Source organism: Conger conger, chromosome 15 (genome assembly GCF_963514075.1).
Source record: "Conger conger chromosome 15, fConCon1.1, whole genome shotgun sequence".
Classification (NCBI taxonomy): Eukaryota; Metazoa; Chordata; class Actinopteri; order Anguilliformes; family Congridae; genus Conger; species Conger conger.
Window position 1 is genome coordinate 14474341 of NC_083774.1, and position 19299 is coordinate 14493639.

The 19299-nt window shown below is 45.1% G+C and overlaps 1 protein-coding gene across 1 annotated transcript; it reads right to left on the reverse strand.

Moving 5' to 3' along the window:
• Positions 1 to 797: 797 nt before the first annotated feature.
• LOC133111683 (tropomodulin-3-like) lies at positions 798 to 19280 on the reverse strand. Its single transcript, XM_061222217.1, has 10 exons — positions 19115 to 19280; positions 11682 to 11883; positions 11100 to 11256; positions 7658 to 7780; positions 6966 to 7037; positions 5936 to 6066; positions 5748 to 5855; positions 5300 to 5443; positions 4507 to 4651; positions 798 to 3163 (listed from the first exon to the last, which is right to left on the reverse strand). The coding sequence occupies exons 2-10, from the start codon at positions 11805 to 11807 to the stop codon at positions 3132 to 3134; spliced, it is 1038 nt and encodes a 345-aa protein (XP_061078201.1). The 5' UTR covers positions 11808 to 11883; positions 19115 to 19280; the 3' UTR covers positions 798 to 3131.
• Positions 19281 to 19299: the final 19 nt, after the last annotated feature.

Below are 19299 nucleotides of genomic sequence, written 5' to 3' on the forward strand. Positions count from 1 at the left end.
TTTATGCGTTTATGTCGCTAAACAGAAAGGATGAGGTAAAAGTATATTTTGTGACACCAGTTTAAGGCCCTGCTGTGATTGGAGGCTCTCCATGCAGAGCTTTATGAATATGTAGGCAGGAGTGACCTTTGTTGAGCGGGCCCTGCCCTGTGGGCCGTACAGGACCCCCAACACTAAACACACAGCATTACAGATTATGCTGTCAGTCAAATGATATGAAAGGAGACCAGCATGGAGAGACCAGCCATCCTCTCCTATCCTGGGTTTACAGTGTTGATCGCCTCCAGCCCAGGCGACCTATTTTACAAGAGATGTGGGCTGCAGGATGCCCATTCACCCACACAGCAGCCATCTCCTTATGTTCACAACTCAAAACAAACCTATCCACTGCAATGCGGCTGCCTACCAGGACTGCTAGCTCCCAATAATCTGCCCTGGGAAATGGGAGCGGTTTCAGATTTGGAAGGGGGAAGCAGTGGCACGGATTTCCCAGGATCGGGCACACAGACCCAGATTTACCACGACTGCCGTGCTCCAGTTTAAATGCACGAGCTGGAGAAATCGCATCGTTTCCTTCTCACACAGAACAGCAGTGATGGATTTTCAATAAGGCCATCATAATGAGCTCTTGGAACACTACTCCACTTTCTGGCAGATTCCACCTTTTATCCAGTGCTGGCAGGCAAAGCCTTAGGAAGCTATAAGACCAGCAAATGGCAGTCAGTAAAATGCAGCAATTATCAAAGACTGAAACATCCAAATATGTGATAGATGAGGAATAAATGCAAAACATAGCATACTTTGTAAAAACATTTATTGTTGAGTACATTTTGAACTATACAATGCCACCAATGTTGTGTAGTAATAATCCTACTAATAATAATGACAACAGTGTGATGCATTTCCTCTTGTGGTGTCCAGAGCCATCATATTAAGGTTAAAGATTTCAGCAGTCTAACTTGCACAGTGATTCACATGAAAAAAATAATCGGAATGAATGCAGCGAGTAAGATGGACATCCATAATACATCATAATTTCAGATTATTCAAAAAACAGCCAAGCCACATCCATACACATATAAATACAGTCTATATTCCATGTAGTCCGTTTGCCTCACCAATATAAAAAAAGAAAACAATTAGAAACTGTATAACAGGCTTGTACAGTACCCAAATGTTCTGCCCTGCACCTAATGTTAAAAATGAATATAATAAAAGCCATGGCATGTTCCACTGACCAGAAATTGGGAAAAATGCAATAGCTAGGAATGTACATTTAAAATGAAAATGTTTTGCAAGTATCATTGAGAAAAAAAAGTGTCTTTTGTTGTTTCACTTGTGTTTTTATTACAGTTATCTTACAGAAATAGTAAAAAAAAAACAGTTAACGGGTGACAGCAGAGATGATAAAAGCATGCTCCCATTCCCCTGTACAATCCAGTTCACTGTGCCACAGACAGCATGCATGGCATCTTAAAATCCGCACTCGTGACATCAATCAATCTCACCCTTCTGTGCATCTCCAGCTAGCAGTACACGCCATGTTCAGTCACCACTGCTGGGGGAAAAAAAACTGAAGTTGCGTGTGAAAGCGGTTCTTCTGGACAATGGCATTACGTTTGCATCGCTACTTCAAATGGATACCTGGATATAAAACAAACGTCTAAAACTGCAGTGGTTTCAGGAAGGCAATTTCACAGCATTTCCCCAGAATTAAACAAAAGAAACCGTAACCATAAATGTAAATACCTTTTAAAGGAGGGGAAAGAACTACATGCTTTTAATACATGACCGATGATGGAAATATGCATTTCAGCCACTAAAATTCTCCACAGTGGAAAAAGATATACATTATTCTTTGGCATGATATTAGCACGGGCGTCACTGAAGCAGAGGTTAGCACGGTTAGCAGAGTTTAGCGCAGGACCAATTAGAAAAAAAGCAAACAGCAGCATTACCACTGAGTAGGCTTGTCTAGTACACTGCAGGAGAGAGTTAAGTAGTTGAAATCTCCTCTCATTGTAGTGTACTTACAATCCCAGATACTTCATATCCCGGGGTTTTCAGAGTATATTCGAGAGCATACTTTTCAGAAGTAAACAACCATTCTGGTCCCATATGATGTGCAGCTTTGCTTTAAAAACAAGGCGCGGTTCTGCAGACATTTTCCTTCGACGTCAAAAAACACGTGAGCATGGCCACATGGGCGGAACGTCTTACGACACTTCCACAATGTGGTTAGCATGGAGGATACTGTTTCACATACTGCTCATTGCTTAATAAAAACAAGTAGACAGCATATAGACTGTGAGGTACAATCCCCAACATAACAGGAAGACTACAAGACGGACAGCAAAAAATCACATTTTACCCACCTGACACTATCCCTCACAAATCCAACGCTGCACTTTCCAAAACACACACATCACCTCACAGGCCTCCAGACATTGCAGTGTATTAGAAACTCTTGCTATGACCCCCGTAAAACAACAATAAAAATAAACAACTTCAGGTGAAGAATAGACCATTTCAAGTACAATGCATTTTACAGTGTACAGAGAGGGAAAAGTGCTTTGAATGAAAAAGGTATCGACCCCACGTAATTGAACACAAGTTCAGAACCTCAGCTGCTCTATACTGACCGTTTCAGCCTACTGGAGTCTAATGGCATTTAAATCCAACCCTTCATGAATCGATTCTCCCCATGCGGGAATGGAAACGAATACGCAACTGTAGAACATTCCTGCTCTCAGAGTACTTTATGGTTATGTCTGCTTTCTCTTCATCCTGTCAGTAAAAAATATTCAACAAAGTCTGCATCTAAGCACAGAAAAAAGCAACTCAAATGGAATTATTAGGCTAAAATATTTACCAAAATTGATGGTGATAATAATAATAACAATAATAATAATAATAACAACACCAACAACAACATGGTAGAGGGCTTCCAGTCATTTCCCTTCTTCAGATAGGTTGATGATGTCACACCCGGCCCTACCCCACGGTTTGGCACATAAAGCAGTTCAGCTGAAGTATTTCCACGTGTTGCAGCATGGCGTGGTGGGGTGTGGTTGGGCGTGGTTCAGGTGCGGTAGGGCGTGGTTCAGGTGCGGTATGGGAGAGCTGTGGGGTTACGCATCTCCTTCCACTCGCCTTTGCCGCACTGAGGAGCAGAACACAGAACACGCAGGCCGTGAGAACGACTGTGCGCTCCCGACACATACGCACATGTTCATACACACATTCGGAAACACAGGCTGTCGGGCGAACAGCTCAACACACCCAAGCACATGCGCACATACACACACACACACACACACACACACATGCAGTCAATTACACACACACGCACGCACACAAACACGCACACACACGCACACACACACACGCATGCACACATGCAGTCAATTACACACACATGCACGCACACACACACGCACATGCACGCACACACGCTCACACACACGCACACATGCAGTCAATTACACACACACAGCCAGGCAGCGGTTGTGGGAAACTGGGTGGGGTGTCTCTGAAACAGCAGCAGTGCTGAGCATTGACCGTCACACTGAGCTTGTGGGTTAGAGGTCGTGTCCACAGCACTGCAAACCCTGTGTGTTACTGTCCGCACCTTTACCCAGCATGCTCTTACACTCTCACACAGGAAAGAGAGGGCTGAGACCTGCGGGTACAGAGCACCCAGGGGAGGGGGCAGGAGCACGGAAAAGCCAACGGGGTCCCCGGCTGTCATGTGACTCAGGCCACGCCCAGAATGAGCCACATGGGGTCACACCCAGTCACAGAGTGAAATGGCCGCAGGGCTTGGATTGAGGAAAGGGAGAGATTACAGCATAAAACCGCACAGAGAACGAGATGGAGATGGAGATTGAGAGAGAGAGTAAATCTGAAATCCTACAAGACACCTAAGGGTGGGAACAGAGGGACAGACGGCACAAAGAGATGGAGATGGGGAAGAGAGGGAGAGGGGAGGATTTTGAAATCCTTTAGGACATTGAAAAAATTGCCAAAACTCCTCAGGGTGGGAACAGAGGGGCAAACAGAACAGAGAGGGAGAGAGTACATTTGAGGTCCTACATGACATTTAAAAGTGCTTGAAGCTGGCAGGGAAGCCTTCAACTGAAGCCCTGAACCCATAACTGTATTCTGTAAAAGACACACAGATTCTAGATGAATCAGTGAGTCCTGGTGGTGAGGTGTAAGGATCAGTGTTTGAGCAGCAGTGTGTCCTGGTGGTACTGGTGGTAAAGGGTTTGGATCAGTGTTTGAACAGCAGTGTGTTGTGGTGGTGAGGTGTAAGGTTCAGTGTTTGAACAGCAGTGTGTTGTGGTGGTGAGGTGTAAGGTTCAGTGTTTGAACAGCAGTGTGTTGTGGTGGTGAGGTGTAAGGATCAGTGTTTGAACAGCAGTGTGTTGTGGTGGTGAGGGGTGTGGATCAGTGTCTGAGCAGCGGTGTGTCCTGGTGGTGCTGGTGGTGCTGGGTGCTCACCCAGGTCGTTGTTCTTGGTGATGGCGGCGGCGGCTCGCGATCGCGGGCCCTGCTGAGTGAAGTGGTATCCGAACTTCAGGATGCTGCGGTTTTCCTCCAGCATCTTAGCCATCTCCATCTCCACTGTGGTGCCCAGCTGCTGCCGCTGCTCACACCAGAGAGAGCGAGAGCGAGAGCGAGAGAGAGAGAGAGAGAGAGGGAGAGAGAGAGACAGAGGGAGAGAGAGAGAGAGAGGGACAGAGAGAGAGAGAGAGGTACAGAGAGGGAGAGAGAGAGACAGAGAGGGAGAGAGAGACAGAGAGAGACAGAGAGATAGAGAGACAGAGAGAGAGGGGCAGAGGGAGAGAGAGAGAGAGGGAAAGAGAGAGAAACAGAGAGGGTGAGAGAGGGAGAGAGAGGGAGACAGAGAGGGAGAGAGAGAGAGAGAGAGAGGGAGAAGTTCAGAGGCTGTGCTCGCGGCTGCCAGCAGGTGGCACCATACGAACCATCTGTAGCGACCTGCATCCCAGAGGGTAAATGACCCCCTCCCGGCCGACAGGGTGGCTCTCTCAGCAGTGCGCTGCCGCTCAAATTTAGCCTCCATATTCTTTTCCAGTCTTTCGCCATTTGTGTTTAGCCGTTGTTTTTGCATAAACACATTACATATGATTTCCCCCACCCTGCGTGAGCATGATGCTCATCCAATGCCCCTGAACATGATCAGAAGACGGGTTGAATCAACAACTGACACGGACACCGAAACACGGTCCCCATTTCCACGGTAACGGCAGCGCCCCCGTCCCCCGTCCCCCACCTGGTTGTCGATCTTGACCTCGGTCAGCGTGTCGTTGTCCCGCAGCGCCCCCACCAGGGCCTGGATGCCGGTGCTGGTGATGAAGTTGCTCTCCAGGTTCAGGCTCCTCAGGCTGCTGTTCTCCCTGAGCATGTCTGCAAACACCTGCAGAGGAACCACCCACACGCAGGTCAGGGCCAGCCCCCAATATTACAGCCACTCCCTCCTTAAACTCTCACATTACATTAGTACATTAATGGCATTTGGCAGACACTCTTATCCAGAGTTGATTACACTAAGCAGGAGACAATCCTCCCCTGGAGCAAAGCAGGTTAAGGGCCTTGCTCAAGGGCCCAATGGTAGTGCGGATCTTATTGTGGCTACACTGGGGATCAAACCACTGACTGTCCCAGTCATGTACCTTAACCACTACTCTACAGGCCGACCAGTTTTTGCAAACGGTGCTCACCACGGCGATGGGGTCGTTGCTCCGTGTGGCAGCCAGGCTGAACTTCTTCACGTGCGTGTTCTTTTCCATGGCCTTGGCAAAGTCCTTCAGCGTGGGGATGGGGATGTTCTGGCAGAAGAAAGGGGGAACAGGTGAGATCCCCACGGCGAGCCTCGCCAATACCCAGCGATAGCAGAGCGGCGCCGTACCTTGATGTTGTTGAGGTTGACCTCCACCAGGGTGGCGTCATTGGCCTTTATCCTCCGCAGGGTCTCCTCTACGTTGGTGGGGTTTGGCGGCTCGTCGAAGACCGGCTTCACCTTCTCCCCTTTCACCACGTCTGTAGCCATGACAACCGAAGGCCCGCATCAAAATGTGCCCTGCTGGGTATCTCAGACTGTTAGGCCAAGTTCTAGTGCGTGGATGGGCCCTTCGGTCCGGTATCTAAACTGTCCCAGGGTGACAACTAGCACCGCACTGGGAAAGGTTTCAGGTGGCTGGGATTACAGAGTCTCACTGGATGTTCACACTGAAGCTAAATACGGTTCCACAACCGTGATCCAAACCCCTTACCACCACAACCAAAATTGGAGTGTGTATGCGGTTAGTCTCAGCAGTGTGTACTACAAACGGACTGGACAACTAGTTGTGTGTGACACAAGGCACTGTTCGCCCACAACGTACATCTCTTCTTGTGGCCGTTACTGAAGCAGATGATGTTGGGAATTTGCTTTTTAAAAAGAAAATTCTAAATAATTAATGATACTTTATAAACATGCCTTGGAAGTCGCCATATTGCACTGGACTACACAATGTTATGGTTACGGACGATATTTACAGCTGTCACAAGATTGGATTAGGAGACTGACTCCTGATACCAGACACACATAATGAGCTCATTTGCAGCAATGTGTACAATAGGCCTACTCTGCAGCAATGTGTACAATAGGCCTACACACCGTATTCACTCTCGAAAATGAATACGGACGTCACTCCCTGAAACGGACAGTGTGAATGTAGCCTTGGTTTTCCAGCTAGGCGATCGCAGGCTGTAGAGGTTTCTGCTATGAATACAATCAGCACCTCCTTATCATGTATTAATCCTACTGTTACTGTACCTTCAACAAATTCATTTAACCTGAATTATTTCAGAAAAAATGACATACTGTAGATTTCCCTGCTCAGTTCACTGGTACTCACTGGTACTCACTGGTACTCACTGAGTTCACTGGTACTCACTGGTATAGCCTTGTTTGCCAGGGCCCTCGATGGTCTGTGTGCTGGTCACCAGCGTATGTACACCAAGGATAGCTGAGAAAGAGAGGGAAAGACCAGTCTCAGTGCCTCACTCTGCTGGACTGAGAAACGGCACTCACTGCCAGCTCTGTAACTACAGCAACCACAGCAAGAGCCCACAAATGTGTCCTTTTCATGAAGCTCCATAAGAGTCCAGCAGTGAGCAAGAAGGATGGACACACACACACACACACACACGCATCTTTTCAACTGACAATAAGAGGACATTGTAGATAATGACTTTTATTTATTTTATATAATTTGGCCTGTATGGTTTCAAACTTTCTTAGCAGTTTCTGGGATCCAATTTCGGAGTGAAAAAACAGACATGTTGTTGAGACCCCATGGGATGAGTGCGGAAACAGTGCGGGACAAAGTGAGCTTTCAGAAAGCAGAAACACACTAAAAGAGAGCTACTGTACTGGCAGTGAAGCCACACTGGGACTCAGAGGACCCACTGTTATTTGATATTCAGTCCTCAGACAGGACCTGGAACAGAATGGCACACACTGCAGCACAGACAATCAAAGCTCAGCTTCATCAGGGGAAACACACTAATGTGGACTTCAGGTCAACCGCTATTCTGTGCATTACACACACACACACACACAGGGTTTTATCATCAGTCTCCTCACCTGCCAGGTCACAGAGCTCTGTGTCAGTGGCACTGGAGAGGGCTTCTTCTAGTTCCGGGTCAAGGGTCGTCACTTCCTCCTGCTGTGTTTCCATTGGCTTCTCTTTGGGCACCCACGCTTTCCCTGAGAAAATTATAATTGAGATAAGGATTCATAGTGTGCGCATTCTCTGGAGATGAATCTGCTTTTGAAATGCAATTAGCTTCTCCAATCTTTTTTTCCTTCAGTTGGCCAGGTTCTGAGCCAACACTGACCCAAAAGTAGGGGATAACTGCCAGGGAAAAACTCAAGAGCATTTAACTTCCTGAGGGAAAGCATGCTAATGAAATCAGAGGAAAAATCCCAGCAGAGTCATTCAATCAGTTTGGCTGTCACCACTGACAAGAAAGGTAAAAGAAATAATCACTTGCCATTTCATCAGATTAAGCTGCCTTTACCTAAGCTTTATGCTGCATATGCACAAAAGCCAGCTGTGGCCTTGAGGTGTGAGAGAACCCTTGACCTTGCTCTGACCCTCCCCCCGGAGCAGCCACCTCCATGACTAAATTTGTACATTTTTACTGATTTAAATGTTTTGTGTAGTTCTGACACACACTGAGGAAGAATTGAAGAGTTTCAGCAAATGTACACAGACACTCCCTCTCTAACTAACACACACAGTTCTCTGAATCTCTTATGATTTATGGCTGACAAGAAATGGCACGCACATCAGCAAGCACATGTGCCTCATGTGATTTCAAGAAAAAAGAAAGATGGAAAATCAACTGGCTTCAGCATGAATGACCAAAACAAGAATTATGTTCCAGCATTTACTATGGAACAGAAACAGGAATCCATGTCTTGTGATTGATGAAGATGAGATTTAAAGTCCCAGAGAAAAAAGAAGATAATTTGGAAGCAAAACGTCTCAGGACTGGCTAGGTCTGAAATCTGATGGATGCCACTACAGTTTACCGGAAACAACTGCCTGAACCTGAGCAGAGTAATGCTTGGGAGATAGGCAGACACCCACCCTTGTGTAAAATCATTTCCAGGAGACCATGGTTACGATGGTGGTGCTGAAGTGGCGAGTGGGGGAGGTATGTTTGGGTTTTTGGGTTTTGTGCTGTGCAATACGCAATCGGGGGTTCCTTCATCCTTTCAGTCTCCTTAATTAGCGATTGTCTGTCAATTCGCAACAGGATAACACACATTTCACATCTTAGCTTTGCCTTTGGTGCACATTGTTGAGTTCCGGGAGATTTATGCCCGCTCGCGGCTATCAGGGAGCAGGTGGGATCAGGGAGACTCCCGGGAGAGGTGGGACCTCTGTGTAGGAGTGTTTATCTCCGGGGAGAAACTGTTCTGAGACAAGCACACTGGCATAAACAATATCACAGTCTTATTTCCCACTGAAGTCGCAAAGAATGTATTTATTTTTAACCCTTTGTAAAGAACTCTATTGCTTTCAATTACCAGTAGTGATTGTTACATCAGCATTATCTGGCCAACTTTATCTTGCACTTTCTATTCCAAAGCATGGTTTATTCATGATATCATCAGGGCAAATTTACTGTATTTGACCTGCTCTATCAAAATCTGTCGCATTGACCCAAAAACGTATTTTGAGAAACTGGAAAGAGGGGAATGTAAGCTTTCTAACGATACCAACGTTATCTTTCTTCTCCAGATATGCAGACAGTTGTGTCCCGTTTCATTGTGAGTGCCAAAGCCATACTTTTGAGAAAAACGGCTTCAAAGTTTTGTCGCGAGAGTTACGTGAGGCTGGGTGACTACCAACCACAGGATAACAAAACTCTGGTGCTTTAACTTGACATCTTATATATAAACCCTTAATACTATATTTTTACTTTATATATTTACTCTTCACATTAAGACATACAGACCATGAAAGCAACATGAAGGTGGTTTGTGTATCTCAGAAACGGCTGATCTCCTGGGATTTTCACACACAACAGTCTACAGTTTACAGAGAATGGTTGTAAATGAGAGAGGTCAGAGGAGAAGGGCTAGACTGGTCGAAGCCAACAGGAAGGTGATATTAATGCAAATAACCACACATTACAACAGTGGTATGCAAAAGAGCATCTCTGAACACACAACGCATCAAACCTCTAAGCGGATAGACTACAGCAACAGAAGACGAAGAAGTCTTAACATTTTTTTGAAGTTAAATACCAAATAATGTGCTCATTTTTTTCTAATTGCAGAAATAGGTCAGAATTTTTCCCAGCTGCAGTTACTTCATGGCCCCCAGAATCCCATCGCTTTAGGCCAGTAGTCATGGCTCAGGAATTCATCAGGACACCCTGACCCTCAATTCCCAACCCTCCTGAAAAAGTGTTGTTTTCAGTTTGAGACAGGCCTGAGAGTTCAGTACACCTTCGTCCCCTGACAAGGCATCGCATTAGGGACCTTTCAGAGGTCAAGCCAAACATGGGCTTTCAAATCACCACACCACACAACACCCAAAACTCCCTTTAACAAACTCATGATCCCGGAATCTCCCTTAAACACCCACACCATGAGAAGACTTTCAGGGAATGTTTCCCACAGAACCTAATATATCTGAGTCACTTCACCCAACTCAGCCTATTTAATTCAGGTAATGGGAGCAAGTGGAATATGAGGCAGCAGTGAAACAGCATGTAGTTTCTGCAGGATCTAAGATGGTTTCCAGGTTTTAAATCCCTGTCCTAAACTCTTATTAAATAATGATGGGATTGGAAGCCATTAATGGAAGCTACATTTTACACTGACTGGTTGAGGGTTGGGTTTGGGGGTGAACAAGCTGACCCCAGATCTGCTGAGAAGGCACCAGTTCCTTACACAATCCCTTCCATTTAATTACAGGGACCTCACATCTGAACTGCAGCAATTTAACGCAAAACAGACAAACACAGCAAAATGGGAGCAGACTGGCAGAACCCTCCTTGTCATAAATAATGTATTAATGCATTACAATCACATGGATGGCTATGTGCCTGTACCATTTTTAAAAGAAGCCCTTCCACCCACCCACCCACACACACACACACACACACACACACACACACACACACACACACACACACACACACACACACACACACACACACACACACACACACACACACACACACACACACACACACACACACACACACACACACACACACACACACCTCACTGCAGGGACCATGAGAGGAGAGGGAACACTGCCAAAGTCGACACAGAGCCACTGCACCAAGACTACAGCATGGCTGCCATTTTTATATGCTTTTTATATTTAGCAGTGCAGCAGCAGTGTACCTGTGCGGCTACAGTTCACATATCCCATCATGGCTCCCATCACAAGCATGTAATATCCATACTCTGATTCATTTGACTTGAACAGCATCACTGGCTTCATCCTGGCTGTGGTCTGGTGTGGTGGAGGAGAGAACGGGCCAGACGGACACACCTTTGCGCTCCCCGGTGAAGGGCACCACATCCTCGCGGTCCTTGTGCTCCAGCGCCTCCTTCTCCAGGTACTTGAGGAGCCTCTCTCTGTCGAAGGGGCCGGTGGCACCCTTCTCGGTCTGATCCTTCTGCCGCAGGCCAGCTGGCAGCAGTGCATTCTGGGAAAGGGAGGGGGGTGGGGGTGACAACAATAACAGGAAATGGAGCTCTCGCTTCGTTGCAATTTTTGTCATGATAGTGAGTGCGCGCTCACAGTTAGAGACCCTTTAATAGGGAAATTAACCTGGGGGGGTCTGGAACATATTTTCACTCTTGGCAGTTAGCTTTGGAAATAAATACAAATGGGGGGGGGCTTCACAAAATAAACACACAGGCCAATTTTACTCTCTGCCCAGCTTTGGTCTGATTTACAGAGCTTTTCTTAGAGCTGTTCCTGCTCTTCAGGGGGTGCAAAGACCCCCAGACCTCCACTCTTTTTGACCCAATCTCCAATTTCTATCCTTCTCTATCCCATCTCTATTTTTCCTTTTTAATTGTCCTCCCTCTCTCTCTCCTCCTCATCCCTCTCTCCCCGCTCTCTCACCTCTGGGTCCAGTTCCTCCAGGGCGTGTTCCAGTTGTCTCAGCTCCTCAGCCGACAGGTTGTTGAGGATCTCCTCCTCGTCCATGTTTTTGTACTTCTCCAGTTCTTTCTTAAACGGCAGCGTCATGGCGACGGGGGTAGTCTTTCAGCCTGAGGCGTCTTCTCCAAGATCCTGGTGTCCAGCCAGGCTGTGTCAAACACTCCTAATGGTACAGAGAGGAATACTGTGTTTCCGCAAGCATAACCAGGGACCCAGGGTGTGCTGCAGAAAGGAACATTGTGTTTTATGAAGCACAAAACAAATGGGAAAGGTCTTATTTAACTCAAAACAATGAGCCTCTCTCTCTCTCACTGTGCCTTATTGAGTTAAGAAAAAAACTGGTCCCTCGGGGCACTAACTTGCCAAAAAGCCTGTTTTCTCTGCTGTGAAAAAAACTAACTCAAGACATTCCATACTGCACGTAGAACTCATTTAAATCTCTGCAAACAAGGGGAAAACTACTTAGCCCCCCACCAAAGAACCACATGGTGTGGTCGTGGATGACTGCATCATTGTATTTAACATAAGGCTGTAGCAGTGTGCTTGGTGGATGTTGTATGTTTTCCTCTGAGGAAAGACACAGGAACCTTGAGCAATGTGTAAAACCATTCTGCTGGAGAGCAGATATGCTGTGGAACAATGCCAGTCTATCTCATCTTTCTGAGCAAGCTGCTGTGTTCTGCCCTCAACATTCAAGAAATGACATAAGGCAGTCAAGAGACAAGAGACAGACAGCCAATCATGTATCACAAGACTGGACCCATTCTGGACCAGAGTAGAGTCGCCTGAGTTGGGAAGCTCCTCGGCTAAAGCCCCAGTGGACAGACGTGTCTGCTAAAGCAGGCTGGAAATATTCACACTATTCCTGATGATTAGAAACCGGACTGGACAATGACGCCCCACCCTTCTACAACTGAGGTAATCCTTGGAAAAATCCTAAAAAGCCAATGAACAAACAGCCAGAGACATTTCCCATCAAATTAGATGTATATCAATTGATTGTTTTAAAAGCCCAATCGCATTACATTACAGCGCAATTATTTACGTTACAGAAAAGATGTGTTACAGTGCAGTTATTTATGTTACAGTACTCATTTATGTTACAGCACAGTGACTTACATTACAGCACTGATTTATGTTACAGTACAGTGATTTAAGTTACAGAAAAGTGATTTACGTTACAGTACAGTGATTTACATTACAGTCCTGATTTACATTACAGTACAGTGATTTACATTACAGTCCTGATTTAGGTTACAGTGCTGTGATTTGTTACACTGTAGTAGTCTACATTAGAGCAGTGATTTATGTTACCATACCCAAGCAGAGCAGAGAGAACACCCACAATCCAAGATATGCTAAATACAGACGCCCTCATTCTCATGCTTTTTAAACATATACATAAAAAGGCAGGAGCTGTCTTTTGACTCCTGACTGAAGACATGCCAGACCACAAACCAAACGGCCAGAAATAGGCTAGCCCAAAGACTTCCCAAGAACAGAGTAGAGAGCATCGCTGTGCGGCAGACAATCAGTCCAGACTTTGCCCTCAAATTAATTCAACCAGGCGTAAATGCTTGTGTGACATCTGTGTGGAAAATGGAGTGCAGAGGACATTAAAATGGCTATCTAAAGGGCCTACAGCCGTGTACTGGAAAATACACAGCATCACTGACAATGTTAAAACCCAACTTTTTCATCATGTTCACAATAACAAAGCAAAAATCTCTGGCGAAAGAAATTCTATTAAATAAAATTACCAATACCTATACTTAACTATAGCTATCCTTATATACACTCAGTGAGTATTTTATTAGGTATTTATCATTATTATTATTCATTCGTGTAGCCTATCCACTTAGAGGTTTGACACGTTGTATGTTCAGAGATGCTCTTCTGCATACCACTATTGTATGTTATTTGGTTTAGTCAAATATAGCCAACTACTACCAGCCTACAATGGTCAAATAAAAGTACCCAATAATCCCTTGAACGCATTTCTTTTTTGTTGACATTAAAAACATACATAGAAAACCTTACTGCCTGAGTGCAGATGGACAGCATAAATCTAGTGACCTTAGGACGAGGTCTTGCCTGTGGAGTGAGTACACTGTCCAGAGAGGGATCAGCTTAATCTACTCTCTCTCTCTCTCTCTCTCTCACACACACACACACACACACACACACAGACATGTAATGCTCTTACAGCATGCTGTCAAACTCCTTATTCACTGGAGGAGATGAGGGCCCAGCAGTGGGAACTGATACCGGTCACTCTTCATAATCCTGCACTTTCATTCTTATCTTTCTGATTGGGTTTTTCCTCCAACATCACTGCACCTGGGGTGAGATGTACTGACCAATGGGGAGGGAGGATAGTGGGACAGTGTGAAATCAGAGAGGAGGAGGGGCTCACAGCGTTCAGGCGATCAGGGTGTGACGGACGGGTGTGCGTGTTCTCGGCCAGCCTATAATCTGTCCTGGAGACGCACGCGAGCCGCAAAACCAGCCAATCACGAACGGCTCGGAGCGGCTCTCCCGGCTTCCTCTTCAGGCCAGACAACGCTAAGACCCTCGCCGACGGGAACGTCTGAACCCCCGTCCAGACACACAGACGAGTCCCTGTCACGCACTCCACGCCATTCCACCGTCCCCTCCGGCAAAATCCTCTGCGCCACCGTGAGTGTTACATCACAGCCACGTGCGCTCTGACCCGGACACGACCCGGACACGACCCGCAGCGCAGGCCACAGCGCGAGGAGGCCCGATGAGCCTCAGCGGAATCCACACGCCCGTGAATAAAACATTCTGTTGCATTTCGGTGCATAAAACACACGCAGCAGAATTCTCAGTGTTAAATGAACTGAGTCCAGCCGGGAACACATGTTCTCGATTAAAGTTAAAACTACTCAGCTAAGGTTATGAAACATGTTGCTGTGTGGTGATTTACTGACAACAGCCGGGATTAATTCCACTTCAATTCAGCCAATTCAGGAAATGAATTACAATGAAATGAATTCACAGAAACATCCCCGAAGAACATTAAAGAACATTTTGCATTACATGCATCATTTTTCTATTCACTTCCTGAACCGACCAAATTGAAATGGAACCAACTAGAGGAACTGAACCTGAATATTCAGGTTACACAGCAAGCCCATAACACCTCACTATAATCGAGTGGTCAACAAAACAGCATTCTGGCTATGGGGACTGGCTGTACAAATAGGCATACACCATTAAACACGATGTGAAAAGGAGACCTGACCTTTTATCTATACACAGTAAAAAGGAGCTCAAAATTATATTCATTTCAGCAGCCTTGTTTTTGGAATCTGATTATTCTGACTGGCTTTCCAAGCGCAGAACTACAAAACTCTATCACTAAGTTACATTACATTACATTAATGCCATGTGACAGACGCTCTTATCCAGAGCGACGTACAGTTGATTAGACTAAGCAGGAGACAATATTCCCCTGGAGCAATGCAGGATCAAGGGCCTTGCTCAAGGGCCCAACGGCTGTGATGATCTTATTGTGGCTACACCGGGATTCGAACCACCGACCTCACGGGACCCAGTCATGTACCTTAACCACTACACTACAGGCCGCCCCCTAAGTCTGCCAGTGCCAGTGCCAGTGCCAGTGCCAATTCTGCTCATTCAGGTCAAACCCCTCTGGAACCGCAGACCAGTCCTGAGAAAATCAGTTCCAACATCTTAGAAATGTACTGTTCATACAGGTTGTATTATGGGCACAATAGCATTTAAGATGGCTGAGCAGAAAAGAAGATCAAAAGGGAGTGTGATTATTAGATTATCACAGAAAAAGACTCCAGAGCTAAATTTAACTCTCTCTCCTGAATTTGATCATCTGGGTATAGCATGCTGCATGCACTTCGGAGGAAGAAAGTGGTGTGTGTGGTGTGCGTCTGAGTATGTGTGTGGTATGTGTATGTGTGTGGGAGTGCGTGTGTGTGCGTGCACGCATGTGCGTTTGTGTGTGTGTGTGCGCGCATCTGTTGCGGATGTGATGTGTTTTCGTGTGTGGTATGTGTATGCATATGGGTAAGTGTATGTATGTGCTGTATGTATGTATGTCTGTGAGTGTGTATGCGCGGTATGTGTGTATCATATGTGGTATGTGGTGCGTGGTATATGTGTGTCATGACTGGTATGTAGTATGTGTCGTATATGTGTGTGCATGTGTGGTGTTTGGGGGGTATGGATACTTCTGATCACAAACCGTGACTCATCTGCTTTGTTGGAGGACAAGCTGCCCATAGAACTCAATGTATTTTTCTGCCAAAAATATTGTTTTTTTCAATCTTTTTCAACGACAAAGCATATAAATACAGTGATAACACAGCTTCATTAAGGATCATTTCTGTGCAGTTCATGGTTGCTAAAATCGAGCTTGTCGGGAGAGAGACAAGTCGTTTTTTCATTTGCCAAAGATTATTACCCACCAGGGATAAGAAAATTGAAGGTTGTCAACAGAAATAAGTGGATTTGCAATATCTTCCACCAGAAAAAAATGTATATGAATATATACGAGTTTGCTCGGATCACTGGTAAGCTTACTTTTAATGCGTTCTATCATACAACACCTCCCAGGGAGCAGTTTTATCAAGTGCAAAGTCCAAACTAGCGAGTTACTTTTCAACAAAAAAAGCGAAAAAATGTTGTGGCACCATGATTACTTATATATCCGAGCTAACTGGTTATATCCTAACTCTTTTGGACGTAAAGTCATTACGAAGACGATTGGATAACAATCTCCTCAGACTTACGCTTGGCATCATAGCTAATTTGCTAGCTGGATCGCTACGGAAATATACCCATAAATGAAAACTCTACTTGATTACTGAGTTACAAAATGCATGGGCTTACCAAAAAATGATGCTGAAAATATGTCATCTGGGCCTAGTTCAACCCCAGCGTTTTACCGCAAAAATGAATTAGTTCCTACGGGTTCCTATGGCCGCTCGTCCTCCAACGCGTCATCGTCAAGGAAAGTGTCACATGAATAAGAACAATCCATACTGTATGAGTGTGAGTGAGGTCTCCTTCCCGTGTCAGTATTACAGTAAGGGTACGCTCCTGACTGCCTCCTTTATCTAATGCGTACCACTCACTCACCCATACACACACACACACACACACACACACACATAAGGATACAAGGGTCCCATTACAGTACCCATCACAATATACTGCACACATTGCACGTAATGATATTATTCACCGTACAAAAATAAACACCCACATGATGCAAAACCTGTCTCTACATAGTTAGTTAAGCCTCTGTTAAGCTTGAAATTTTGCTCTTTGCCAAAATGTAAAAAAATAAAATAAAAATACATGCATGTGAACAATCAGACTAGAATGTCTGAATGGTGACTGCAAGGAACATCATCCATGTTCCTATATTAATTAAATTTTCATACCTACTGAACAACACTGATTTCAAAAACAAAAACACTTTTCATTTCCACAGGAGGAATCCCTGTACCTTAACAAGCATCTGAAATAAACGCATAATAAAAGTTCCAGCCTGACTCAATTGCATATTAATATAAAACCTGTCTCCTGACATGCCAGGTTTTCAGAAAATGCCTTATCTCACATCTCAGGAATGTCTTTTGGTTCTGTAATTAGGATGGAGTGTCAGGTCAGACTTGGTCACTAAGCTCAATAAACTGTGTCCAAAGGCAGTGAAAGCCAGTAGAAATAAGGACTAGATGGACTAGATGTGAATCCCGTGTGAATCAGCGCTGTTGTGTAACATTCAAAAACAATTATATTCCCGAACACTACAGCTACTCCTACACTGGCGCGAATTTTCATAGAACAGTTCTCTGGGGCTTTCAGACCTCGTCGTGCTACAGCTCAGTGAACGGGCATTTGCTTATAGATGGGACCACACCCCTGCCGACTATAATTAACTAAGTAGACATGTTGTGGCTAAAACCCTATTACTACTACGGTAAACATGCAAAACACCTCGCAGCCTTCCGCCATGTGTAATCCCCGAGACACAAAGCAACGGTGTAAAGCGCGTGCGTCCTTTATTCTAAGCATAAAACCAACACCTTTGTACTGTGTGTAAACATTTAACACTATAGCAACCACTCAAACATAACGGACAACCCGGGTCGCCAGCATGCAACGCCATGTCGCTACACAGCTAACATTGGCTAAAATATTAGGAATACAGGCATCCTGCTTCACATTTCCTAACACGGAGAATCTAGGGCGTGAGCAAGAGACGCAATGCACGCCAGGCTCGTGCTTTCCCTCTTGGTGTCCAGTAGTTGCTGCATGACCGCTCCTTTCACCTGGTACAGTACCGCAGGGAGGAGGAAACGGTAGGGAGGTGGCACAGCCCTTAAAACCACCGCACCGGTTTAACAGCGTATTAGCTAAACATATTGTACGCCAAACAAAAACAAATGACAAGCATCAAATCACGCATCACCAAATATATCGCATGGAACATGAATTTAGTTCTCAACATCTATCTGCTATCAATAAGTACAAAAAGCAGTCGCTAGCTAGGCAATATTCTAAGCCAATTCATGTTATTGCCGTTATGTTCCATGCAATGGGTACAACGACATTCGGTTCCGTTTCGATATAAACTCAATATTGACAAAGACTTAGAAGAGGCAGGAAATACTTCGGAAGAGGGTATAAATAACGTTACTTCGTCAAGTAACAGAGGTGGCTTGTCAGTTGTGCAGGTTAATTCTGTCACTAACTTGCTAGCCAATAATCGAGTAACTCCATCATATTACATAACATGAACACACAAGCTAGCTAAACTACAGAAAAATTGGCTCGTAGTTTGATGGCTAACTACTGAGAAATTGCAGGTTGCATAATGTGGTGCATTACAACCGATAATATTAACGTTAAATGCAGCAATTTAATTTTGCGACTAGCTAGTGACATAAGTTAGTTGAGTGCAAAAAAAGAATTTCAAATATCAATATTTAGGATCAGCACCTTCCAAACAGGTAAAAAAGCATGCAAACCTGTTGTGGAAGGAAATGCATGTCACAGAATGTACCTAAAAAGAACAAGTAACGGTTATCTACAATCAACGGTAACAGACAGACCAAACATTATTTTGTTACTTCAACACGTAGTTCGGCCATTGCATTTGACATATCTAAATTCCTATTCAGCCATATGGATCACGTAGACAGCCATCAACTTATCCATCAAGCGAGTACAACCAATAACGGCAACTGGCGCTACATCCATCAGCAAACCAGCTGCACCGTCTGCAATATGGCTAGCATTTATTAGCTAGCAAAGCAGCTTGCTGTTTACTCGCTAGCTATGCAAAATAATCTCAACACATTATTCTTTAACTTTACTCTTACCCAAAAGTATGGTTTCCAGATGATTCCAGGTGCATAAGCTATCTATGTTCGTATGCCAATCGCGTCTACAGTTCTCCGCCTTACAGCTAAATTATAATCATATTTCCTGGCCAGCTCCCTGCCCCACACTTTCTCCTCCGAAGGGCGGTAACCACACATGAAGATGGATGCTGGACGCAACCACG